General features: G+C 37.3%; 1 protein-coding gene across 2 annotated transcripts; it reads left to right on the top strand.

The window, feature by feature from the left end:
• Nucleotides 1-3960: 3960 nt before the first annotated feature.
• LOC104088076 (uncharacterized) lies at nt 3961-7429 on the top strand. Of its 2 annotated transcripts, XM_009592696.4 has the most exons (5): nt 3962-4278; nt 4768-4805; nt 5016-5312; nt 6771-6878; nt 6962-7429. In XM_009592696.4, exons 3-5 carry the CDS (start codon nt 5016-5018, stop codon nt 7268-7270), a joined length of 714 nt encoding a protein of 237 aa, XP_009590991.1. In that variant the 5' UTR covers nt 3962-4278; nt 4768-4805; the 3' UTR covers nt 7271-7429. The 2 variants fall into 2 exon arrangements, with proteins under 2 accessions (XP_009590990.1, XP_009590991.1); XM_009592695.4 differs by lacking the exon at nt 4768-4805 and having other exon boundaries at nt 3961-4278.
• The last annotated feature ends 19318 nt before the right edge of the window (nt 7430-26747 follow it).

Genomic DNA, 26747 nt, shown 5'->3' with positions numbered 1-26747 from the left:
ATATATATATATTGTATGTGTATATATATATCTATATCTATACTATCTATATTTATTATAAAAGCACGAATATTTTATGCTAAATGTTGAACGACTAAATTATCCCTGAAATATTGATTGACTTTTATACCCTTAAATATTTATATAATTTAAGGATATAATTGTAAATTACCCCAAGAATGGAAATCATTTCCAATTTAAACTAAAAATACGATTAAATTATCCCTGAAATATTGATTGACTTTTATACTCTTAAATATTTATATAATTTAAGGATATAATTGTAAATTTTCCAGGAATAAAAATCCTTTCCAATTTAAACTAAAAATACGCCATCCCTACAAAGTTGATATTGGGTACAATTCTATTCGGACTTAATGGACTGCTACTCTCCGCCACTATACTTGGATAGAGGATAGTAGCTCTTTTTTTTCTTTCAACAATATGTATGGTTCATATATTTCGTTCCCCAATTTGTATGAGATTTAGAATTTTTTTTTTTTGTTGTAAATATATGAGATTTTGATTTATTCCATATAAACTAATATTAGCATATAACCAAAAAAAAAAAAAAAGACAGTGAATCATTCTCCTCCGGTATGTTACAACTAAGCCGATCTAGAATTAATAATTTAAAATATCACATATTTCATTAAATCTTTATATGCAGGTCATTAAGTTATTTTTTCTTATAACTACATCAAACAGAGAACAGAAATGCACAACGTGTAATGTACAAGATTTACGGACATACGTTTTTTTCTTTAAGAAAGACAACGAAAATATCATGAAATAATTTTTTTTTTTTACATAAAGTAATAATTTGATAATCGAAGGGGTAAATTGGACTTATCTTTCTAAAACACTGTTTAATTGACATATATTGAGACAATATATAAGAAATGTCCATAATCTAGATTTGGATGTGAAGTATTTTATTTTCATTAATGTAATTCTCACAAATAAACCATATGAATATGATGTGCAATACGTTCTAAGAAGATTAGACGATAGTGGAAAACTAAACCTCTAGATGAAGCTGAAATTTGTAGGAAAATTTTTACATTGTTGTATTAAGAAATTTGGTCGCAAAGTTGAGGAAAATAAAGAAATCATACTTTAAGGACCAAGGAAAAAATAAAATGATGGAAAAGAATATATAAGAATAAAGCGCCAAATTAGCAAATTATTTTTAGGATTTAACTATTCATGTAGGATAAAATTATAATCACCGTTAGTATTTGAATTCTACTATGAATAAGCTAGTGAGAGTTGCCGATTTTACTTCTAGACTAAAACCTTTCTAGATTAAGCTTAACACTCAAATATTGATTCACTCTAAACATGTACATACAAAGATGACAAGGAACAAAGACATATAACTACGCGACGTACAAATTAAAAACTTACATCATGGAATAAAAAAAAGTCATGGAAGAATAACTTGACAATCAAAAGGGCACAATGATATTGTCTTAATTTCTAAAATTGTAACTTGATTGACATTGACAATGTCTTTCTCAAATCATAGGTTAAATGATATATTTTGAGAAATAACATGAAAAAATATCTAATGTTTAGAGTTAGATAAAACTTTGATTTTCAATATAAGGAAGAAAATGATTTTCATCTTTCTTTTAATGATTAGCGAGATACGTGCAACACACGTACATAAAGACTAGTACTATATTAAAAATACGAAAACCGTCAGCGAAATATCGTTCACCTTTTTTACCTTTTAAAAATAGCTTTCACGTTAGATAAAATTATAACTTAAGTCATTTTCCTAATATTTAAGATCTTGGGATCACCTAAATTTTTGCCTATAATATTTTTTCTTATTAAATTAGGTAGGAAGTCCTACTATTTAAGAGTTTAAAATCTATCAATTTTTTACCTTATATAAAGTATACTAATTGAAAATAAATCCATATATGTAACATCTCGGATGCTTAACGTTATCAGCAAATAATTTATATGAGATCATGTTCATCACGAAGCACCACAGAGAAGATATAAATTCATTCAAGACACTAAGCACGTAAAATTGTCTTAACGATAAACAATTAAATACGCATTTTAAAGACTTCTATTTTTATCATACAAAATAAATAGTTCATGTACAATTAAAGTCATATGTAATAACATAAAACTGCACAAGCCTAAATGTATCTATATAGTCATTTTAACATAAAGTTCACACTGGACAAAATAGTCATTTAATTATTTTTCTAGTATTTAGGTTTTTTAATTTAATTTAAATTTTGACTATTAAATCTTTTCTTATTTGAGTTAGGTAAAAAAACCCTAATACTTAGAAATTTAATATCGAGTGAAATTTTACTTATATATAAATATAAATTATTTTCTTATTTGAATTATTTTTTCTTATAAGAATTATTACTTAACTTTTCCGAATCTTCCAAAACAATAGTCATTAAATGAATCTAGAAGTCTTTTGCCTCAGAATATGAATTGTTTTCCAAGTTTTGAGAAAATAATTTTCGAAGAAAAATAAAGAGTGTGTGTGCCTGTAAAAAAACTAAAAACATATACTGTAATAACTGTTCTATTTACTTAAACAACGTAGCAGGTGGATTTAAGCATCTCAAAAATGTTATGGATTTTTGAAAACAATTGTAACTCCGTTATTTTGGCTACAGCTTTTTAATTAAGCAAGAAAACAATAAAGTTCTAGCCAATTTTTTTATTGACTTGACCTGAAAATAAAAATACACAGTTAAAATAATAGTCTTTTGTATCTAAAGAAAAATAACAAATAATACGCAATTAGTAGTTTATTATTATTTTAGCTAAAACTATTTTTATTTATGGTGAAGTTCTAGCTAAGTTTTTCACAAATTTAGCCCCAAGAAAATGAAATATGTAGTTGAATCAAATAGCCATTGTATCTATAAAAAAATACAAAGTTGGATAAAGTATGTATTTTATATTAAGATGAAATAAGAAGAAATGCACAATTATATTCTAACTAATAAACAATTATATTAACCATGGAAAAATATTACTTCTAAAAGTTGATTTTTTAAATTTTTCTTCACTTTCACGCGCCTAAAGTAGAGTGTATATATCCATCCTCTTTACCACGTCAATGTCCACGAATAACAACTATCAAATAACCAGCTTCGAGGGTAACTAAGACTATAATTTGTTTAGGGGTGTAACTAATTTCATGCAAAGTATATGGGATTTTTTTAACACAAGCTCCATATTTTTCGCTCATAGATTAACATATTCCTTTTAGAATCCATTAACTGTAAGTAATTCCATTATAATCTTAGACTCTTATTTCCATAAAGAAAATATTCGGATGCATGGTTATGCACTTGAACAGAGAAAGAAAGTTCACTCCAAAACGAAGAAAAAATAGATTGATCAAAATATAGCGGTTGAATAATATCTTTTGCAATAATAATTTCATCTTTTCTAATATATTGTAAATAAGTCATATGACATTTCTTACTGATCATAGAAATAGAGCAATTGTATTTTTGTCCTGGGACTTTCTTCTTTCATTGAAAGTTAGCTAATTAGAATCAATAATTTTTAGAAACTTACACTTTTATTAATTTTAATTTTATAACTCAAACACAAGTTTTAATATATTATCTATATAATTTTTAAAAATTTATATTCATTGAAATATGGTACACACGTAACGCACGTATCATAAGATTAATATATATATATGCGTACATACTTTTACGGTTATAAAATATAAATAGTTTTGGGCTGCGGGCTATAAGTGATAGCGGTGTATTAGCCCAAGAGCCCAATGTCGCGAAAACGGACACAAAGCCCATTAATATAGTAGCGCACGGAGACAAAGTATGACATTGAATTTTGTAGTCAACAACGTAACATCACTTATTGTCGTGTTTCAAACGCCAACTTCCATAACCGTTTCTAGGACAAAAAAATAAGATCCACTTCCCCCTCCCAATTGCCGGCTTTCTCGTGTACTTTACCTTAAGAAACTTTTCTTTGCAAGTACGAATCCCAAAAACCCATCACACGTCGAAATTACCAAAACAAATATTTTCAACAACCAATTTCTAAAACCTTTAATTCCTTATTATTTTGATCCCTTCAGTTTTTTTCTTCTTCTTTTTCTTCTAGTAATATATCTATTACTAGGCGTAATAATTAGTTTTCCACATAAGGAAACGGTTTTCTTAAAACTTTGATCAATATCAAGAAAAGGTTCTAAGGGATTGAACAACATCAGATTTTTTTCTCAGGGGTAACTTTGTTTTTGTAAGTTTGCTTCCTATTGATTCCTTGTTTTGACTTTTGGAATTAGCATAAATTCATAAATTTTTGTGTTTATAAACAAACATCTTATTGGTTTGCTTGTCATTGCCCCCTCTTTTTATTTTTCGTGAGCCGAGGGTACCGAAAATAACTTTTCTGTCTTTTCGAAGGTAGGGTAAGGTCTGCATATATGCTCCCCAAACCCTAAAACTGGATTTTTTGTTGTTGTTGTTGTTGTTGTTGTTATTTTCCTTGGAGGAGGTTTGGGGTTCTTAAATAATACCATGAATCCTCTAAAATTTCAATTCAGGTTCTAAAAATTAATTAATTGAGTAATTGAATAACTAAACATAAGTTGTTGATGAATTGATGGTAGCTAAATTAGAATATTTGATGTCCTGTTAAACCAGGTTGCCTCCCACCCTTGTTGTTATGATTTTCATTTGTGTTGTGTTTCTTTGTTATGAGTTTAATCATTGTTCGTTTTTTTAGCCGAGGATCTTCCGGAAACAATCTCTCTACTCGTCCGGGTAAGGGTAATATTTGCGTACAGTCTACCCTCTCCATACCCCGCTTGTGGTATTTTACTTGTTGTGTTGTTGAGTTTAATCATTGTTCTAATTGCTTACCACAACTTGGAAAAATTGCAAAGTCTTACCTTTGGAACATTTCCTCTGTAAACTAATTTTTTGCTTTTTCTTTCTTTCTTTCTTTCTTTTGTTGTTAATGATTTGGTGAAGATGGGAATCATGGTGGCGTTGATATTGGTATTGACGATGATGGTGATGAGCAACGTGCACGGTGGAGATACAAATCCTGTTTTTGATCCATGTTCAGACACAAAAATTCAGAGATGGGATGGTTTCACTTTTGGGCTTGCGTTTTCTTCTAAGGAATCGTTCTTTTCCAATGGAACACAGCTCTCTCCTTGTGACCAACGACTCTCCCTTTCTGCCAATTCTGCTCAACTGGCTGTTTTTAGGCCCAAAGTGGATGAGATTTCACTCCTCACAATCACTAGCAGCGACTTCAATCCTGTACGTCCTCATACATACTAAATTTATCTCTTATAAATGTCCGACTAGCTAATTGTTAGGAAAAAAAGTGAATAGTATCTCAAAAGGAAGTGTCTCTCGTGGATTACAAAGAGCTCTCTTTTTTCACTTTATAAGGAATTCTATTTTAGTGATCTAGTAAAGAGCTAGTGAAGAGGTTGGGCTCGCGCACACGAGAAATCGGCCTGAAGGCTAAAGTGGTGGATTTGTCCCCACACTCCTCTCACCCTACTGCACGCGAGATATACGTGAAATTCTGGTCACTGTGTCAGGACGAGAGCAAATATGTGCCTGTTTTGCAAACTAAAATGGTTGATCTTTTGCCTTAAGGACTAACTATTATTTGAGTGCATTTTACTTGAATGTTCAATCTCCATCTATGATGTAGATTCATCTTTCATTTGGGAAGAAACGACAAGGTAATTCAATAGGAATTTGTCACCTTCCACCTAACTTTCTAACATGTTTGCTAGTATTTCTAGGTTCCAACAAAGATACAGCAGACAAAAGTATCTCAAGCTTTTGTTTTCTCCTGTTCATTACCAACCTGTTTCATCTAACTTCTGTTCGTCCATTCAAAAATTGAACCAACTAGATGCTTAGACCAATCATATGGCAACCATGAATTTTTTTCCCAAGATTAGTTTACAATAATTTCTTTTCCACTTGAAAGATGATGACCATTGTCAACTTTCACTTCAACTATTACAGATTATTGAGCTACCAATAACAGACCCAGTCTAATCCCACAAATGGGGTTTGGGAAGGATAGTGTGTACGCAGACCTTACCCCCTACCTGGTAAGGTAGAGAGGCTGTTTACGGTAAATCAGTCTTTGGAATTCTCTTTTGCGGGTTCTCTACTCCTTGTGAGTTTTATCTTGAGTAGGAAAATAATCGGCATTCATACTTCCCATAGAAATATTCGTTCTCTGAATTAAGTGCCGGTGGGGATAATATCTGTCTATCAGATGTAGCATATACAAATAGGTGGACACAGTTGAGGAAAAATGATGAAGCTTTAGGAAGAAATAGATGCTCTTCAGAAGCCCATTCTTATATCTAAGCCACTCTAGTTGATCAAAGTATAAAACATAAATATAAGACTTCTGGAGAATCGGCCACGTTCTAAGATTATGGAATGTTTATCATGAAATATAGTCAATATAACCAAATCTTAAGCTACAAAATTGGGTGTGATCCCATCTGTTCATCCTTAGCTAGCAGGATTACCTCAGTAACCTGTGCTTGTGGACTAGACGTGCTGCTCGCTGGCCCGCACAAGCGATATTCAAACAAAATTTGCGAGCATTTTGACTAAATAACTATCAACATGTTCTTCAATCACTGTTCAGTATGCTGGTCTTTATAATGTTTTTTAGTAGTAATAGTTACTATTCAAAATGCACAATTGTCTTTAATGATTGTTCAAAATTCTCAGAGCAAAGCTGGTAGTTATATGGTTGCCTTTGCTGGACGCAAATATGCTGCCAGATCACTGCCCGCTTTCGTAGCAGACAATACTCACACCATTACAAGCTTCACTCTGGTAAGTTTTGGGTAGTTTCGTAAACAAATGGTAAAACATAAGCTGTGTTGCATCATTGACTTCTATCTTCTGTTTTAATTTAGGTACTTGAATTTCAAAAAGGAGCTCTTCAGAACTTGTTTTGGAAGAAATTTGGCTGCGGTTCATGTACCGGAGGTTCTTTTGTTTGCCTTAATAAGACTGATTGTGCAGTCCCAAATAATAAGTGCAATGGCAATGGTGGATCCGTTGACTGCAACGTGGGAATACAATTGGCATTCTCAGGCACAGATAAGAATGACGACGTGCTAAACTCGTGGTATGAGGTTAAAAACCTTCGACAATACTCCCTCTACGGCCTGTTTCAAGATGTCAGTGATTCACTCACAAGTCCTTTTAAGAACCTGTTTTAGGACCACATAATGAGTTCTTGTTTGTATAATGATCATCAGATTTCTGTTGTGTTTCTCCACTTAACCAGAATATTTATGTCCTATGCTCATTAATCAGCTTTACTTTCGGGAGAATAACTTGGAGATTACTACACAGAATCCAGCCTGTTTTTGCTTGTACAGATGTTTTCATGGTCCAAGAATTATCCTTAGGTGCAGAAAGGACGTTTTGTAGTTTAAAATTTCTCATTGTTTATCTTTTTGTTCTCATATACCTTCTCTTTCAGGTCCATCACAAGGAAAATTAAAACTAAGATTTACTTTATATATATCCGCTATATCAAACAGGATAGAACACCTTTCAGTATATCAATATCATCACATTGAAAAGGGTTCTGCCACTGTTTTTGAGAATGCCGTAAAGCATTCATGGTATCATTAGGATTACACAAATCAAAACTGTGGAAGTTATATATGTATACTGTCAATACTGTAAAGAATTTTTACACTAGCAGCGTAATTTATCTATTCCGTTATAGCAGAATTATTCAATTTTTTATGTTATCTTAACAGACTTGTGATGAAGAGGTACCTATTATTATAGATTAATTTAACCTTATAGTATAAAAAACTACTCCCTCCGTCTCATATTAACAGACGTGATTACTAAAAATAGTTGTCTCAAATTATTTGTCATTTTAGAAGTTCAAGACAAAATTTATTATTATTTTTTCCTTTTTTACCCTTAGTAATAATTGTTCTTGGAGATGGAGATAACTCATAAATAGAATAAATATTCAATGAAGAGAGATTATATCTTAAGATATAAATAAGGATAGAATAGTCCAATCCCTTTTTAAATTAATCTTTCTTAAGGGACGTGTAAAAGAGAAACACGACACATAATATGAGACAGAGGGAGTACATACGTCAGTGCATATATAAAACTTGTACTCATAAGTTTTAACTTGAAATAGATGCACTATTATTCTAGTTCTAGTAGAATATATAAAGAGTAAAATCAGGCTTGTGCTAGTAAATATAGCAGGAAGCAACTTTTATGTTTGTTTACCCGAAAAATGGATAGAGTTAAATTTGTACGTAGTTCTAAGGGTATGTTATGTAACTTGACACAAATCGTAAGGATGAATAGAAATATCGACTGTTTGACCGTAGAGAATGAAAAATAAGCAAAGTTGAAAAAATAATAATTTATGGATTAACCAAGATAAATCAATCTATGAAGCTAAAAAAAAAGAAGATAACTCTTCTATATAGGAGTGTATGATATTTCAGTTATAATGTATGCCAAAACTTGGTCCTTACATAAATAATAATCATCTTCTTTATAGTGGAGGGATCCCACTTTAGATATAATTAAAAATATATAGTGTAAGACCCATGATAAATAAAGCTTTTTCATAATTCCTGCCAGGATTCTCTCCTCTAATGGGATTGCAACGGCTCTTGTCTATGAGCTCGATATTGACTCGAGCTTGATATCGACTCGAGCTCTCGATCTTGACTCGAGCTCGATTCTGACTCGGATCCTTGTATTGATTCGGGGTCAGTGTTGGTTGGTCTCTGTCTCATAAGCTCGATAACATCACTTTGTATCATAGTTCGATTTGGATTCGAGCTCGATAATGATATCGAGCTCGACATTGATCGGTCCCTAGGGCTCGAAGCTTGGTGACCTGAATTCGGACCTCAACCTGATATTATGAAGATGTTTCTCCGATCCAATGCATTACCATTTCGGCCAGTTCGTACGAAGGACTAACCGGTTTTGACCGTATACAGATAATCCCCTCGTTTCTTGGGAAGAATGTAGCGAGAAACGACATGATTTTTTAACGGTACGATTAGATATATATTGACGTTTACATCGGGCTCGATCATGACGCATGTGATAGCTGTCCCGTCAGTTTAGTTTTTCAAGATATTTAATGCGTGTCAGACGGTGGTCGGCCATTATCGAAATTGAACCGCCATTGTTATACCTATAAATAACCCTTTTTTTTCACTTTTAATCACTTTTACATCTTCAAACTCTAAATTTTCTAACTTCTTTCTCATACTTTCTGAATTCACTCGCAAATATGTGATTCTTCTCTGCAAAATCTTTCTTCAAAAATACCAAATCTTTGTTACCTCCTTCTATTTTCGATCTTTAAATCCAAAAATGGCGAAAACATCAAAACCCATTCTTCAGAAAGAAAAAGCTTCTTCTTCACAGCCTGTCGCCGACAAAACACCGGTGGAGTCACGGCCTGAGGAATGCGTTCCTGGGGCGTGTGTTCTTACGTCTGATTTTAAGGTCGACAAAGGCTCGTCGATTCCCGGCCGATGTGAGCCAGTATCGAGGTATATGTGTTCGATAACCGAGAGACACCTCGATCAGCTAAAGAAAGATTGCAATTGGGAGAACAAAGAAATAGTAATCCCGTCTTCTGAAGAAGATATCACCACTTACGTGAAAGAGTTTTTAAGTATGTATACTTACCCTTTCACGTTAGGTCCCCTCGACCCTGTTATTATTGATTTATGCCGTCAATACCAAATAACCCTAGGCCAGATCCATCCTTCTTTTTGGCGGATCGTTATTTTGATCCGTTACTTCGTGAACAAAATCGAGGGGATGCCTTTCACCCTCGACCATCTCATCCGATTATACTGCCCTCGCCTCTTTCGAGGCGGGTTAATAAAACTTCAGCAACGGGCTACCAAGGTTCTGTTATCGAGTATAGATGAGGACAGGGATCGAGGCTGGATGGGCAGGTTCGTTCGAGTAAAGACTTCGGACCTGATTCTGATTGAAAAGATGCCTTTTCCCGAGGAGTGGAACATGCAGCGTAAGTGTAATTCTATTGTTATCTCCTACAATTTTGCCCCTTCATTCCTTTTCTCACCGATATCCCCCTTTTGTGATGCAGCGGTTCCTTGGATGCCCGGTGCAGTCCCCGATCTCAAGAACTGGGTACGGGATCTAGCTTCAACCTCCACATATGCCGAGCGCTTGTGGCGTGATTTGTCAAAGGGCCGATGGGAGGCCAAAAAACATGGTGAGCCTCTTTCTCGTATCTTTGGTAGTTCGAACGAGATGCTTTCCATATACTTAAATCAATTTTCCTGTATGTAGGTATGGGCAGAGATGCGGTTTTGAGGCCCTCATCCGTCGAGGAAGAGGCTTCGGCCTCTGATCCAAAGCCGGTGAAGGATAATAAGAGAAAAAGGTCCTCCGCCTCCGAAGATCCAAAATTAAAGACGAGGATGGCTCGTAAGCCGAGGAAGAATACCATTCCTTTGACTGTAGAATCAGTTCTGCGTCTAAGGGATGAAGATGAAGAAGAAGAAAACGACGGGTCCGTGCTGGTGGCCCGAATGAAGAAAACCATCGATGCCCCAAAGGCAGCTGAATCAATGGTGATTTATAAAGCTCCGCCTCAGACTGAGGAGATATCGGAGGAAGGTTCGGGCAGAGTCCCCAAATTATTAGAGATCGAGGATGCTTCCCACCGAAGTCAACAAACGGTGGGTATATCGGAAGGGGCTGGTCCCGAAGTTCTCCGAACTACGGAGAACGCCCCGAGCGAGTCGCTTGGGGAAATAGAAATCGGAGACTCGCCCACTCTCCCTGCCATTTTTGAAGGGGCGATTCGTGAAGCCCAAGTTTTGGGGTCCCTCGAGATGAGCCGGTCTCATGAAGGGGAGGACCCCTTCTGTAATTTTTTTACTTGAGTCGAGGACGCTGCTGGCCCTAGTGATGTGTCGGGCCTTTTCTGCAAAGTGCAATAATCTCTGAATCGGGTAAGCTTTAACTCTCTTCGTTGATATTACTTTTATGTTTGCTATTCTTTTCTAACTTCTTTTCTACTTTCTTCGCAGGCCGTGGCGGTTCATCGAGAATCATGTTCTCGGTCTCGCGCTGAACTGCATCGGTTCGAGGCCGACCTCCGACGGGTTATGGAGGAGAGGAACGCCCTCAGACTGCTTTCCGGGCAAAGAGAAGAAGAAATCAAAGGCCTTCGAGCTGAGTTGTCCAAGGCTCATCAAGACCAGACCGACCTGACCGAGCAGGTAATGATAATATTAAGAACTCATGGGCTTGATTCAGGATCAGAGGCTAATATTTTGATCTCACAACTGCAGCAGAAACTCGAGACGATCAGGCAGTTTCGTGAGGAAGTTGATATAATAAGGGCAGAGACCATGGGATGAAAATATGACATGAACTGTCTTGCTGCAGAAAAGGAGACTGTTCGGGCCCAATTGTCATCGACTGCAAGCCAACTTCAAGGCATGAAGGAGAAGAACTCGGTTCAAGCGAGAAGAATAGAGGAACTCGAGGCTTGATTGGCCTCCGAACTTGCCAAGGCCAAATCTGATGCCGAAAAAACAAAGTCCTATGCGGATGCATTAGTGGCCATGTATCGGGCGGATGCTACAGCTGCTCAGGTACAAGCAAGAGAGGCAACCGAGACCGCTAATACTCGAGCACATTGGGTTGCTGAACTTGCTAAATACTGATCTCGGAGGGAGACCCTCAAAGAGATCCATGCTCGAGGTTTCGATCTCACCGAAGAGATAAAAAGAGCAAAAGAGCTTAAAGCCGATGCTGAAGCCTTGGCTTCCGATGATGATGATGATGATGATGGCAATGATGGGAGCAAGAGTGGGTCCGAGAGCGTGGAGGAGCCCTATGGAGAAGAGACTGCCCTCGTAGATAACCAAGAAACTTAGCCCTTAGTTTCCATTTTGGTTTTTTGTGCAGCGTCCTGTTCGGACATTGTAAATATTCTTGTATATATAAAGATCTTTTCATTTCCTGACTCGCCTCCGTTTTATTCTCTGCCTTGAGAAGATTTTGTTTCATTCATGCCTTATGAAGGTTTTCATAATGCTTTAGGCAATTTGATTGAATTTGGATCTTGTAGCCTTTATAACCAAGTGAGTGCTTGCTCAAACTCGAAATAAGGTAGTCCATAGGCTTAGTAGTCGAGTTGAGTGATTGTTTGAACCTGAAGTAATGTGGCCCGTATATTTAATGGTCGAGTGAGTGTTTGTTCGAACTCGAAATAAGAGTAGCCCGTAGGCTTAGTAGTCGAGTGAGTGATTCAAACTCGAGGTAATGTAGCCCGTAGGCTTAATGGTCGAGTGAGTGATTGCTCAAACTCGAGATGATGTAGCCCGTAGGCTTATTAGTCGAGTGAGTGATTCGAACTCGAAGTAATGTAGCCCGTAGTCTTAATGTCGAGTAAGTGTTTGCTCGAACTCAAAATAAGAGTAGCCCGTAGGCTTAGTAGTCGAGTGAGTGATTCGAACTCGAGGTAATGTAGCCCGTAGGCTTAATGGTCGAGCGAGTGTTTGCTCGAACTCAAAATAATAGTAGCCCGTAGGCTTAGGAGTCGAGTGAGTGATTCGAACTCGAAGTAATGTAGCCCGTAGGCTTAATGGTCGAGTGAGTGTTTGCACGAACTTGAAATAAGAATAGCCCATAGGCTTAGTTGTCGAGTGAGTGATTCGAACTCGAGGTAATGTAGCCCGTAGGCTTAATGGTCGAGTGAGTGTTTGCTCGAACTCGAAATAATAGTAGCCCGTAGGCTTAGTAGTCGAGTGAGTGATTCGAACTCGAAGTAATGTAGCCCGTAGGCTTAATGGTCGAGTGAATGATTCGAACTCGAAGTAATGTAGCCCGTAGGCTTAATGGTCGAGTGGGTGATTGCTCAAACTCGAGATGATGTATCCCGTAGGCTTATTAGTCAAGTGAGTAATTCGAACTCGAAGTAATTAGCCCGTAGGCTTAATGGTCGAGTGAGTGTTTGCTCGAACTCGAAATAAGAGTAGCATGTAGGCTTAGTAGTCGAGTGAGTGATTCGAACTCGAGGTAATGTAGCCCGTAGGATTATTAGTCGAGCAAGTGATTCAAACTCGAGGTAATGTAGCCCGTAGGCTTATTAGTCGAGCGAGTGATTCGAACTCGAGGTAATGTAGCCCTTAGGCTTATTAGTCGAGTGAGTGATTCGAACTCGAAATAATGTAGCCCGTAGGCTTAATGGTAGAGTGAGTATTTGCTTGAACTCAAAATAAGATTAGCCCGTAGGCTTAGTAGTTGAATGAGTGATTCGAACTCGAAGTAATGTAGCACGTAGGCTTAATGGTTGAGTGGCAATCCCCGATTTGTGGGGTAATCATCGGCCCTTGAGCCTGTTTGCATGATAGATCATGAAATAGAGGACGACACGAGATATGGGCAAATAAGTTTCTTTTCATGTTGTTATACATGTGTTTATATTTTATACCAGGGATCGAGCAATCTACATGAGCATGGTTCGTTTTGACCATTTGGCTCTTACAATTTTTCCTATCGGAACCCTGTTGTTATGAAATAACTTTCTTGCATCGAACTTGATATATTTGAGGGTAATGCCCCACCAGTATTCGAGGTTGATTGTAAAGAGGCCTCGAATACTGTTAAATCGTTCTAAGTTAGCACGATCAATGGCTACCTCATTAAAAACCTTGCCGAAAAACCCATTTGGGATAAAACTGGTCTAAGGAAAAAAGAGTGTAACGCGTGCTTTCAGACCTAAGGCTTCGTGTTGAATGATCCATCCTTGTTCTTTGATTGAACTCCTGCAAGGGTTAGTTTCGAAATATAAATGAACATGGGAGGATCGTACCTTAGCAGTAGTATCGTTTTAGGTGTGACAACGTTCCAATTGCTTGGTAGTTATTCGCCGTTTATAATACCGAGTTTGTAGGATCCTTTACCGATGTTTTCGAGTACTTGATACGGTCCTTCCCAGTTCGGACCCAGTTTTCCTTCGTTTGGATTTTGGGTGCTGAGGGTAACTTTCCTTAGCACTAAGTCCCCAATTTTAAAATGGCGAAGATTGGTTCTTCGATTATAATATCTTTCGATCCGCTGCTTTTGGGCGGCCAATTGGACGAGAGCGGTTTCTCGTTTTTCATCCAATAATTCAAGGCTAGAATTCATAGCCTTGTGATTTGATTCTTCTGTTGTATATCGATACCTGTCACTGGGTTCCCCGACTTCGACTGGAATCAAGGCTTCAGAGCCATATACTAAGGAGAACGGGGTTGTCCCCGTACTGGATTTTGATATTGTTCGATATGCCCAAAGAACTTCGGGTAGGATTTCTCTCCATTTTCCCTTAGCATCGTTCAACCTTTTCTTTAGGTTTTAAATGATAGTCTTGCTCGTTGATTCGGCCTGTCCGTTCCCACTTGGGTGATACGATGTCGATAATATCCTTTTTATTTTATGGTTTTCGAGGAATTTCGTCACTTTACTGCCGATAAATTGTTTCCCATTGTCACACACTATTTCGGCGGGTATCCTAAATCGACATACGATATGATCCCAGATGATGTCTATAACCTCTTTCTCTCTCACTTTCTTGAACGCCTGTGGTTCAACCCATTTAGAGAAATAGTCAGTCATAAATAAAATGAATTTAGCTTTACTTGGGGCCGATGGAAGAGGACCAACGATATCCATTCCCCATTTCATGAATGGCCATGGGGATAGGACTGAGTGAAGTTGCTCTCCGGGCTGATGGATCATCGGTGCAAACCTTTGACATTTGTCACATTTTTCGAACAAACTCCTTTGAATCTTTGTCCATATCGATCCAATAATATCCCGCTCTGATTATTTTTCGGACTAATGAATCGGCACCGGAATAATTTCCACAAGTACCCTCGTGAACCTCACGTAGGATGTAGTCGGTGTCTTCTGGACCTAAACATACTGCCAATGGTCCATCAAATGTCCTTCGGTATAATATTCCATCTACAATCAATGTGAATCGAGCAGGTTTGGTTCGTAGGGCCCTCGAATTTTTAGGGTCCGATGGGAGTTTTCCGTTCTCCAAGTATTCAATATACTTATTCCTCCAATCCCATGTTAAGCTTGTAGAATTTATCTCGGCAAGACCTTCCTCAATCACGGACCTCGAGAGTTGAACGACAGTCCCCGAGCTGATCTCATCTTCCTCGACTGATGATCCCAAAATTGCAAGTGCACCGGCTTTACTATTTTGTTCTCGAGGTATATGCTGTAAATTCCATTCTTTGAAACGGTGCAAAGTTACCTGTAGTTTGTCCAAATACCTTTGCATTCTATCCTCTCGAACTTCGAAGGTTTTGTTTACTTGATATACCACCAGTAAAGAGTCACACTTGGCTTCAATGACCTCTTCTCCCAATCTTTTAGCTAGCTTGAGACCTACAATCATGGCCTCATACTCGGCCTCGTTGTTAGTCAACCTAGTAGTTTTGATAGATTGCCTAATAGTGCTACCCGTAGGCGGCTTTAAGATGATGCCTAGCCCGGACCCCTTTACGTTCGAAGCCCCGTCTGTGAAAAGGGTCCATACCCCCGATGATGTACCCGATTTCAACGAGAGTTCCTTTTCGACTTCTGGTACGAGGGTTGGCGTGAAATCGGCCATGAAGTTTGCTAAAATCTGAAACTTGATGGTCGTCCGGGGTTGATATTCGATATCATACCCACTGAGTTCGACGGCCCATTTGGCCAATCGGCCTGATAGTTCGAGCTTGTGTAAAATATTTCGAAGTGGGTAAGTGGTTAATATGCATATAGGGTGACATTGAAAGTATGGTCTTAACTTTGTAGAGGCGCTTATCAGCGCTAGTACCAATTTCTCTAAGTGTGAGTATCTAGTTTCTGCCTCCCTTAAGGTTCAACTTACATAATAAACGGGAAATTGCGTACCTTGCTCTTCTCGAACTAGGACGCCGCTTACTGCGATTTTTGATACTGCCAAGTACAAGCAAAGTTTCTTGTCTGCCTTTGGAGTGTGCAGCAGTGGTGGGCTCGATAGGTATCTTTTCAATTCCTCTAATGCATGTTGTCATTCCGGGGTCCAGGTGAAATCGTTCTTCTTTCTGAGCAGATAGAAAAATTTGTGACTTCGATCCGACGACCTTGAAATGAACCGGCCTAAGGCATCAATTTGTGTCGTTAGCCTCTACATGGCTTTTACACTATCCACGACGGTGATGTCTTCGATGGCCTTGATTTTATCGGGGTTGATCTCGATCCCTCGATTCGATACCATGAAGCTAAGAAACTTGCCTGATCTAACCCCGAAAGCACATTTCTCGGGGTTGAGTTTCATGTTGTATTTCTTTAAAATCTCGAATGTTTCCTGCAAATGAGCCAAATGGTCCTCTGCGCGCAAGGACTTAACTAGCATGTCATCAATATAAACTTCCATTGATTTACCTATTTGTTCCTCAAATATTTTATTTACTAGGCGTTAGTAAGTAGCTCCTGCATTTTTTAGCAGGGCATTACATTATAACAATAAGTTCCATACTTAGTGATAAATAAGGTCTTTTCTCGGTCCTCCGGGTTCATTTGGATTTGATTGTACCCGGAATAGGCATCGAGAAAAGTAAGGATCTTGTGGTCGGTCGTGGCATCGATCATGCGATCGATGTTAGGCAGTAGAAAAGAATCTTTGGGGCATGCCTTGTTTAAATTCTTGTAATCTACACACATTCTAAGTTTGTTCTCTTTTTAGGGACTACAACCACATTGGCTAACCATTCGGGATATTTTACATCCCGAATGGACCCTATTTTGAGAAGTTTAGTTACCTCATTCTTTATGAATGCGTGTTTTACCTCGGACTGGGGTCTTTTCTTTTGCTTCACCGGTTTGAACCTAGAGTCCAGGTTTAGCCGATGCATCGTTATATCCGGTGGGATCCCTGTTATGTCTAAATGGGACCAAGCAAAACAATTTATATTATCAATAAGAAATCGAATAAACTTTTTCCTGAGTTCGGGGGTTAATCCTGTTCCCATGTATACCTTTCGTTTGGGCAGATATTAGATTAGTACGACTTTCTCCAGTTCTTCGACCGTTGATTGGGTAGCGTCGGTATCATTGGGGACCATGAAGGATCTTGGGATCCCTTGCTCATCATCTTCGTCAATCTTCTGATCTTCTAGTTGGTTCGAAGCTGACGTCTGTGATTGCTATTTGGCATCACGTTCCCCCTTCGAGCCCGACCCCTTTGTCGATGAAGGCGAGGATATCAGAATTGCTTCTTTGACGGCAAATATTTCCCTTGCGGCCGGTTGTTCCCCATATACTGTTTTGATTCCCTCCAATGTTGAGAATTTAAGAACCTAATGGAAGGTCAAAGGTACATCTCTCATATTATGGATCCACGGCCTTCCAAAAAGGCGTTGTTTCATATATCGCCTTCTATTACGTGGAACTTCGTTTCCTGGATAGTCCCTGCCATGTTTATCAGCAGAATTATCTCGCCTTTGGTAGTTTCACATGCCATATTGAATCCTTTTAAGAACCAGGGTTGCGGGTACAACCTGGTCCTGTAGACCGAGCTGTTCTACAACCTTCGATCTAATAATGTTGGTCGAGCTACCTGGATCAATTAACACACGCTTAACTTTAGTTTTATTCATAAGTACGGATATTACTAGTGCATCGTTGTGAGGTTGCATGACTCCTTCTACATCTTCATGATTAAAGGACAAGGTTCCTATGGGTGCGTAATCCCAAGTTCGAGATCGCTTTTCTCTCATAACCGATATCGTAGTGTGTTTAAGTACCGGCCCCTGAAGGGTATCGACGCCACCGATGATCATGTGTATGACATGTTGTGGTTCTTCCTGTTCGTTTTGTTTACCGAAATCCCTGTTTTTGAAATGGTTTTTGGCTCTGTCGCTTGAAAATTCTCGAAGGTACCCTTTAATGAATAACCGGGCTACCTCCTCTCTTAGTTGCCTGCAATCTTCCGTTCTGTGTCCATGGGTGCCATGTTATTCACACATTTGATTGGGGTTCCTCTGGGCAGGATCGGTCTATATGGGTCGAGGCCATTTAGTGTCCTTGATGCATTCGATAGGCGACACAATGGCGGATGTATCGATGCTGAAGTTATACTCCCATAACCGTGGTGCTTCCTTAGGTTCGGTATGCCTATCGAACCCATTTCTTTTCATCAGTCCCCGAGACCCTTGGCTTTGATCAATTCTCTTTTCTCCTCGTACGGGGTTACATGAAAGTTCGCTAACCCGACTATCTCCATTGTACGGCCGATATTGATCCTTGCTTGACCTTGGTTCTCGATCGGTATCCCTTTTAAAACCGGACCCGGAACCCAACTGGTTATCTTCGACCCTTATTTTAGATTGATACCGATTGTGCACATCGGCCCAAGTAATAGCTGGGTATTCGATTAGGTTATGCTTCAGCCGCCGTGAAGCCATCGAGCTTCGTTCGTTCAGACCTTGAGTGAAAGCTTGAACAGCCCAATCGTCTGTGACTGGTGGTAGATCCATTCATTCCATTTGGAAATGAGATACAAATTCTCATAGCATCTCGTTATCCTTTTGTCTTACCTTGAGTAGGTCCGACTTCCGGGTCTCAACTTTTATGGCCCCGACATGTACTTTTACGAAAAAATCTGCAAGCATAGCAAAAGAATCAATAGAGTTAGATGGTAAATTATGATACCATATCATTGCCCCCTTCGATAGGGTTTCACCGAATTTTTTCAATAATACAGATTCAATCTCATCATCTTCTAGATCGTTTCCTTTAATAGCACATGTGTAAGAGGTGACATGTTTGTTGGGGTCAGTCGTCCCATTATACTTATGATTTTTGGGCATGCGAAACTTCTTTGGGATTGGTTTAGGGGCCGCGCTCGGGGGGAAAGGCTTATGTATGAATTTTTTGGAATCTAAGCCTTTCAATATCGGGGGTGCCCCCGGGATATGATCAACCCTGGAGTTGTACGTTTCCACATTTTTGTTGTTTTCTTCGATCCTCTTTTCTCCTGATTCTATTCGTTTTGTCAGTTCTTCGAATATCTTAACAATTTTGGGATTAGTCCCCGATTCTTGCTCATTTGACCTCACTACAGCTGGTTTCGTTATGTGAGTGACTTCCCGGGGCGGATTGGGCTCCGGCCTGCTCGGTATCTGGGTTTGACTCTGCAACTGAGCTATTGCTACCTGATTGTAATATTTCGAAAATCATACGCAAGCTGACTCCGTTTTCTTCAACGTTATGGGTATCTCTAGCTGCAAATCGAGTACCACCATGAATGTTATTTTCAGGTTAAGAACATTGGTCCTCCTCGATGAACACATGTGAGTTAACGTCTAATGGTACTTTGACTCGAGCTCTAACGGTGTTGACGAGTGACCTTTCGCCATCGGGCCCGAAGTTATTGTTCTCATCTTGAAGGCCAGCTTCGTTGTCGATAGGCAAGGCCATTGATCGAGAGTTCGCTGTTGCTAATATAAAATCAGAGATGCTTCAAAATAAGCGTGAAACGGCCAGTTTTTCAGAGATTCGTGTCAAATAGCCACTGTTATCCTTAGCCCCACAGTGGGCACCAAACTATTTACCCGAAAAATAGATAGAGTTAAATTTGTACGTGGTTCTAAGGGTATGTGATGTAACTTGATACTAGGGGTGGGCATTCGGTATTTCGGTTCGGTATTTAAAAATTTTGGTTCGATATTCGGTTTATCAATTGTGTATACCAAATACCATACCAAAGTATTTCGGTATGGTTCGGTATTTTTTATTTTGATTCGGTACGGTTTCGATTTAATACATATTCATGTGCCGTACTGCCAAGTGCTAAGAGGCTAAACATTAAGCAAAAGGCAGCAACACTAAATAATCAAATCCGCCATTCTGCCTAACACAAAGTGTGTAAATAAGGCAGCACCACAACACTAAATAATCTGCCAACTGCCATTCTGCCTAATAAAAGGCAGCAAGGCAGCAACACTAAATAATAAAATAAGCAAGCTAGAAACACTAAATAACAAAAGGCGTGTAAGAGCACATGATTATCACATTCACAGCAAGTACACACCTGATTATCACATTCCCAACAAGTACTTGAAAGGGAAAAAAAGTAAATAAATATCACAACAAGCTAAGATAGTAACAACTACTAACGAGTAGCAGCAACCAGCAGAATTAAACACAGTGCAACAAAAACATAGAGGGCATCCCTCTATTCAAGTTTACACTAATAGTCTCAAATCAACTTAGTCTTAATTTTTAAATACAGATTTCAGGAAGACGCTCGAGACAATACCTAATATGCTTCCTTAAACAATATGTGCCATCCCTCTTTGGATGAACATTAGAAGCACGGGCCATGATTGCACTTGAACCTAAAAAAAAAGATAAATCATAAGTTAGAATATTATTTTTTTGATGATAATAAAACAAAACTACAAAAGTATATCACTAAACAAATAGAGTATTAAACTTACCACTTAAGTTGCAAGTTGCAACTATACATCAAACAATGCTAGTAGTGCTTCCATTATTTTTCATATCTAAAGATAATTCGACCAAATATATCATACAAATAAACAAGTATGATATATTATTTTGAACTAAAATACACACAAAATATTAAAGCTTACCAAACTCGAGTTCCTCAAGATACTCCCAGTCTTCTTCAACACTAATAGGACTCTTCTCTTCTCTAAGCTAATCTTGAATACAAACAAGAGCTTGCACACATTTAGGAGTCAATGAACTCCTAAATGAATCAAGAATACGGCCACCGGTGCTAAACGCACATTCCGACGCCATACTAGAAATTGGAATGGCCAACACATCACGAGCCAACTCCGAAAGAATAGAAAATCTAGGAGCATGTATTTTTCACCAACTTAAAATATCAAATTCTTCACTAAAAGGCTCTTGTTCTTCACTAATGTATTTATCCATCTCCGATTTAGCACCCCCACTTCCATTGTCTTCCTTTCGTTTCTTCAAGTGAAGCTTCATCCTTATTAATGATGCAGTTAAAACACTCCCACTAGATATATTAGATATGTTATTAGATGAAGTAGAACTAGATGGAGATTGAGGACAAGATCCAGTTGAATACCTTTTCAGATACTCTTCAAACAAAGATTCATATAAGCATATACCTCATCATTTATTTTCTTCCCTTTTTTCTCCCCAAAAAGTTCTTCAAGTGCAAGGCTAACATATTCAAATTTGTTATGTGGATCCAAGATGGAAGCAATAAAAATCATTTTATTCATCTTTCCAGGCTCACCCCAATACTTCTTGAACTTTTCTTGCATTTGCTCAGCCATTTTTCTCAAATGCTCATCCTCACTAATTAAACACATTTTCAAATGATAATAAAGTTCAGATACATCCTCAAAATGAGAATTATAAGTGACATAACGTGAACCTGAAATTTTTTTGGTGAGCTCGTGAAATCTTGCAAGAAACGCTATCACATTCCTCACATTCACCCAATCATCAAATTCAAGAGGATCTGCACTACTACCATCTTTACAAAGATGAGAACATAGATAAGCAGAAAATCCATCATCAAAAGGATGAAACTTGTCAAAGGCCTTTTCAAAGTTTTGTGCCGTATCCAACATAAAACAGGTGGAATTCCACCTAGTAGGAACATCTAAACATAATATTTTGGTACATTCTACCTTTACATGTGCACAACATTGTTTAAACTTTAAGGTCCTTGCAGACGAAGATCTCACATACCTCACAATATTTCTAAGACGTGTGACAGAAGCATCAATTTCTTTCAAACCATCTTGCACAATTAGATTTAGTATATGAGCCATGCATCTCACATGAAGATGTTTACCACTCATCATATTAGTTTTTCACATATCTAATTTTTTAGACAATTCTTTGACTGTGACATCATTTGAAGAAGCATTGTCCACGGTAATAGTGAACACCTTGTCTAATTTCCATTCAAGCAAACAATTAGAAATAGCTTTAGCCATCTCTTCACCCTTATGACTAGTGATAGGGCAAAAATTTAGTATTCTTTTATGCAACTTCCAATCCCTATCAATGAAGTGGGCTGTCAAATACATATAATGTATTCTTTGCAATGAAGTCCATGCGTCTGTTGTGAGGCAAATTTTTGGTTGTGCTTCTTTAAAAGACCTTCTTAGATTTTGCTTCAATTCACCGTAAACTTCATAACAATCCCTTATTATTGTTCTACGAGAAGGAAGACGAAATAATGGTTGAGTTATTCTCATAAATTTCATAAAACCTTCCTTTTCTACAAAGCTAAATGGTAGTTCATCAATAACTATCATCTCAATTAAGGCCCTCCTAACCACTTCTTGATCAAATTTCCAAAGCGATCCTCCATCATTTTGGCAAAATTAAAAGTTTATCTTTGTTTGACTATTATCTTTATCAATGTTAGGTGGGTATTCTTTGCATCTAGCCAAATGATTTTTCAATCATGTTGTTCCATTCCTAGACGTATTAGCAGCATAAGTTTGCTTATAATATCTACACCTTGCTTTACCGACCCCATTTACCTCAAATTTATCAAAATGTTGCCAAACTTCGGATCGAGGTTGCATGGCTTTTCTTTTCTTAGAATCTTGAGTATCAATTGTGTTGGTGTTGCTATCTTCAGTAATAGGTAAACTTTCAGTTGAACCGGCATCACTTACTCTACTTTCATCTGCCATCTATATAAAATTAAAATAAATATAAACACAAATTGAGACTAGAGTTGAGTTTAGATAATCAAAGTCTAAAATGGAGGTTGACAAGTATTTGATAAAGATGTCTACGAGTTTCTGGGCTACTGTTTCCCTAACATAATTTTGTAATCTCACTAGAGATATATTTATGTGATTATCTTTCACTAGAAATACTAGAAATTGAGAGCAAGAAAAAAGAATACTATGCAAAGAGTGAAATCTGGAAGTGAGACTTCATGTCAAAGTTAGTAACCTTCTATAAGACAATTAATGTAGACGTTCAGTTTCCTTTTTTCTTTTACAAATATAGAATTTTTTTACTGATTTTATTATTACATCAAATGAAGATAATCAAAATAAAGTACACCACCTAACAAGAAAATGCCTCTTTACACGCCACCTAGTGAAAGATAATCATATAAATTCTTTTTGCTTGCCCACCCCTAGTTACCACTCATTCAAATCTTGTAGTTTAATAACTCTACTAAAAAATTAATCCCACTCTTTACATGTCACTGGAATCTTTAGGTTCAAAGTGGAATTTTTCAGAACTTGTTTATGAAAAGATTAGCCATTAAAAAAACAAGTGGCAAAACAAAGAGTTGTCCTTATTCCAAGAACTACCAATTAATCTACCATAAATTATTATAAAAAACTAAAGATTGAAGAATGAAAAGTTATGAACATTTTGAAGAGTTGAAGATTGAAGAATGAAGGTAAAATATAAGGAAACCGACAGTCACACTTGAGAGTCGTCGGCACCGAGGTCGTGAAGTCGCCGTGACGTCGTCTGACTCGTCTCTATCGTGCCGAGATTATCACTTTTCTGAGTTCTCTCTCACAGTCACAGCTCTTTGGTTAGGTTTCTGTTTCTCCCTTTCTAATTTCCTGTAGTGAAGTAAAACTAGAGAAAGACTAAAGAGGGTAAGAGTTGGGCCTTATTGGGTTGGGCTGGGCACTAGGGCAGTGTAGAGAATTAGAGATACAACATATTGGGTTGGGCTGGGCAGTATAGGTCCAACATAAAATTCGGTATTTCGGTATACCGAAATTTCAAGATCCTAATACCGAGGACCGAACCGTTATACCGAAATACCGAAAATGTAATACCGAATTATACCAAAATACCGAAAAAACCGAAACCGAAATACCGAATTAATTCGGTCCGGTCCGGAATTCTATTTTTCGGATTTTATGCCCACCCTTACTTGACACAAATCGTAAGGATGAATAGAAATATCGAGTGTTTGACTGTAGAGAATGAAAAATAAGCAAAGTTGAGAAGAAAATGACTTATGGATTAAGCAAGATGAATCAATCTATGAAACTAAAAAAAGGATAACTCTTTTATATATGAGTGTATGATATTTCAGTTATAATGTATGCCAAAACTTGGTCCTTACAGAAATAATAATCATCCTCTTTATAGTGGAGGGATCCTTCTTTAGATATAATTAAAAATACATAGTGGGAGACCCATGATAAATAAAGTTTTTTCATAATTCCTGCCAGGATTCTCTCCTCTAGTGGGATTGCAACGACTCTTGTCTATGAGCTCGATATTGACTCGAGCTCTCGATATTGACTCGAGCTCTCGATCTTGACTCGAGCTCGATTCTGACTCGGATCCTTGTATTGATTCGGGATCAGTGTTGATCGGTCTCTGTCTCATAAGCTCGATAACTTCACTTTACATTATAGTTCGATTTGGATTCGAGCTCGATAATGATATCGAGCTCGACATTGATCGGTCCCTAGAACTCGAAGCTTGGTGACCTGACTTCGGACCTCAACCTGATATTATGAAGACACTTCTGCGATCCAATGCATTACCATTTCGACCAGTTCGTACGAAGAACTAACCAGTTTTGACCATATACAATGTTAAAAAATGGATTTCAAGACTGCTTCAAATAGACTTTAGAGTAAACCAGAAATTATCTGCAATAACTTCTCTTGCTAACCAAAACCATGTTTGCCTGGAGTGTATATATTGGTAGACAAATTAAGACTTTATGATATGAAAGTTACAAATAAGGACAGGACATGGGATCTATTCTAGTCCCCTGGCTTAATTTGGATAAGTTTGGAGGTTCAAGATAACACTAAGATTTCAACCACATCTTCATGGTCCCGCACTATATGCGCAGCAACCTCTGTTGTTGGAGTTATTTTATCAGTCTTTTCATATTATAAATTGCACGACCTTTCCTACTATAAGTATCAGAGGGCAGAGCTGGTATTTGAACCTTATGGGTTCAAGATTATAATTGGTTTAAGTTACTGAGTTCTAAATTAATAATTTGTACATATTTATTAGATTTCTTAATACAAATACGAAGGTTTGAACAAAAGGTACTGGATTCGGTCGAACCCGCACCTAACATTGTGGTTCCGCCCCCGTAAGTGACGTTAATTGATGGCTATAATTTTCTAACTATTGAGAACAATATTAAGAGAGATTTACTTACTGAATACTTATGATAGAACTTTGGACTCAATAACATGGGAATGCGAAGTTAACCAGAATATGCACTTTTTACTAAAGAAGTGACTTCACTGGTATAAATATACAGGAAAATTCCCAAGAATCAAGAATGATGTGCGAAACTTTGGAATTTTTGCTTGGAAAGAATGACCATGGCTTGTTTTAAGACGAATTTAAGTTCTACGCGCACGTAATGAAAAAAATATTTATCTAATCAAGTCATTTATTAAATAATTATTAGTAAATCTCTTGATAAATATTAATCTATAATTCGGTACATACGATAACTAACTTGTTATTACAGATTAAAATTAGTGTATGAACTTTTATACTATCTGTGAATGTAATTTAAATACTTTCTGGATAAGGTCATTAAACTTCCTACCAAATATGGTGATGCTTGAGCTACGGGTGTCGTGGTTCTAATTTTTTATATAAATATATTATGTATTGAATCCTCTTAACTTATTCGTGTATTTATTTTTTAAAATTTTGATACCCCTTAATGAAAATTCAAGCTACTGACGGTTATAGTTGCCATGTCTTTTTCTCCATAGAGAAGACAACTTGATGCAATTAATAATACAAAAAGGAGGAGGCATATAAGTACAAAGCGGACCTTTAATGTTAAGTGAACTACGTATTGAACAGGTTACACTAGTCTTACCCTATAAATTCATCGCACTTTATGTTTACTTCTCTGCAACAGCTCCTCATATTTCTGTTTCCTCAATTACTTCTTCACTTTCTCCTTCCTCCTTACTTAAGATATTACTTCTAATACAATGGCCAAGTTTGCAACAGTCTTAAGATTACTTGCAAAAGAAGTTGCTCCACCAAAATTTGTAAAAGTGGTAAAGCGCCCAATTCCTAAGGTGTTGGCTACCATTAATGAAGAAGAGGCTTATGCTTGAGGCCTAGTTTTTGCCATTAATCATCGAAAGAGAAAAGAATATAACATCTTACACCTTTTGATATGTTAATCGAGTTTTATATCAAACACCTTCCGACTATATATATGCATGTATATATTTTGTATGGGATGGTAGAGGTGACATCTACTTGTTAATTTTATGATAGATGAATGATTTACCAGTACTATAATATGAACTGATCATGTGTTATACACAAGAATTAATTACGAGTAATTGTTATGCAGTCTGTAAATACTTTCGATCGAAAAAATGCATGTAGTCTATCAAAAGTTCACCTTCTTTTGAATGTGGTGTTATAATGTACTGTCTCTTCTTTATTTTTCTGTTTCTTTTCTCCTTCCCCCCCCCCCCCCCCCCCCTTTTATTGGGGTTTCTTTGATACGATATCAGATACTCTTCCCATTTTCATAGTTATTGAAGTATCTGTTTCAAGGACTAATTTTTTATATATACCAGGGGTCTAAAATAGTCCATGAGATATGCATTTGAACAGTTTTAC

The sequence above is a fragment of the Nicotiana tomentosiformis genome, chromosome 10 (genome assembly GCF_000390325.3).
Source record: "Nicotiana tomentosiformis chromosome 10, ASM39032v3, whole genome shotgun sequence".
NCBI classification, from domain to species: Eukaryota; Viridiplantae; Streptophyta; class Magnoliopsida; order Solanales; family Solanaceae; genus Nicotiana; species Nicotiana tomentosiformis.
The sequence above is the reverse complement of the archived record's forward strand: the minus strand, read 5'-3'. Positions and strand labels throughout refer to the sequence as shown.